The 620-nt window shown below is 43.4% G+C and overlaps 1 protein-coding gene across 1 annotated transcript in view; it reads right to left on the bottom strand.

Annotated features, from left to right (window-relative positions):
* Positions 1–6: 6 nt before the first annotated feature.
* dennd4a (DENN/MADD domain containing 4A) overlaps positions 7–620 on the bottom strand; it is a 21,094-nt gene continuing 20,480 nt past the window's right edge. The window contains exons 28-30 of the mRNA XM_035664873.1: positions 472–620; positions 316–380; positions 7–151 (exon numbers count right to left, since the gene is read on the bottom strand). The exon at positions 472–620 is cut by the window's right edge and continues 15 nt beyond it. Coding sequence (XP_035520766.1) covers positions 15–151; positions 316–380; positions 472–620 — 351 coding nt within the window. The 3' untranslated portion in view covers positions 7–14. The remainder of the gene's footprint in view (positions 152–315; positions 381–471) is intronic.

The raw sequence follows: 620 nt of genomic DNA, 5'->3' as shown, positions 1-620 counted from the left end.
GGAAGAGAAGTAGTTCAAAGACTGGGCACCCCAAACGTTTTCCTGCACTCCATGACCCCTGCTCCAGGGGGCCGGTCACAGTTGTGTGTCAGTTTAACCTGGTTGGGGGTGAGGCGATCGTATGCCAATTTATACTCCCGGTCAAAAGCGTCTGCAAAGAGATATTGGTTACTTAACAATGAGGATGTAATGTGTTACACATTTAGCATATTAATGTATTTAATCCATTATCGTTGAGTTTAAAGGCGACGACTAGTCTACAGCCACATGCTAGTGGCTTTGTGAATCTGTATGTCGGTGTATGTTTGAACTTACTGATATTAATGTTGTTCTTGCCCAAAGCCACCAGAGCGAGGAACAATAAATCTCGGTACAGGCTCCTTTTTGAGAAAAAAAAAAAGTAGAAAAACAATTAGACTTTTCATTCGTATCATTTTTCAAACATGGTTTTACAAATCTTTATCTCCTCACCTCTGTCTTTTAAAACCCAGCTCTGGCCCCAGCAGCTGGATGATCTGGCCCATAGGCTGATTAACATCACTCTTCTTAATGCTTCTAACAAAACCCTGCAGCAGCTCCACAGTGAAGAGCTGGCCTTCTTCGCACAGCCCAGAGCGAAC

The sequence above is a fragment of the Morone saxatilis genome, unplaced genomic scaffold, assembly GCF_004916995.1.
Source record: "Morone saxatilis isolate NCDOM2014 unplaced genomic scaffold, NCSU_SB_2.0 Contig2, whole genome shotgun sequence".
Classification (NCBI taxonomy): Eukaryota; Metazoa; Chordata; class Actinopteri; family Moronidae; genus Morone; species Morone saxatilis.
Note: the sequence above shows the minus strand (reverse complement) of the source record. Positions and strands in the feature narration are given on the sequence as shown.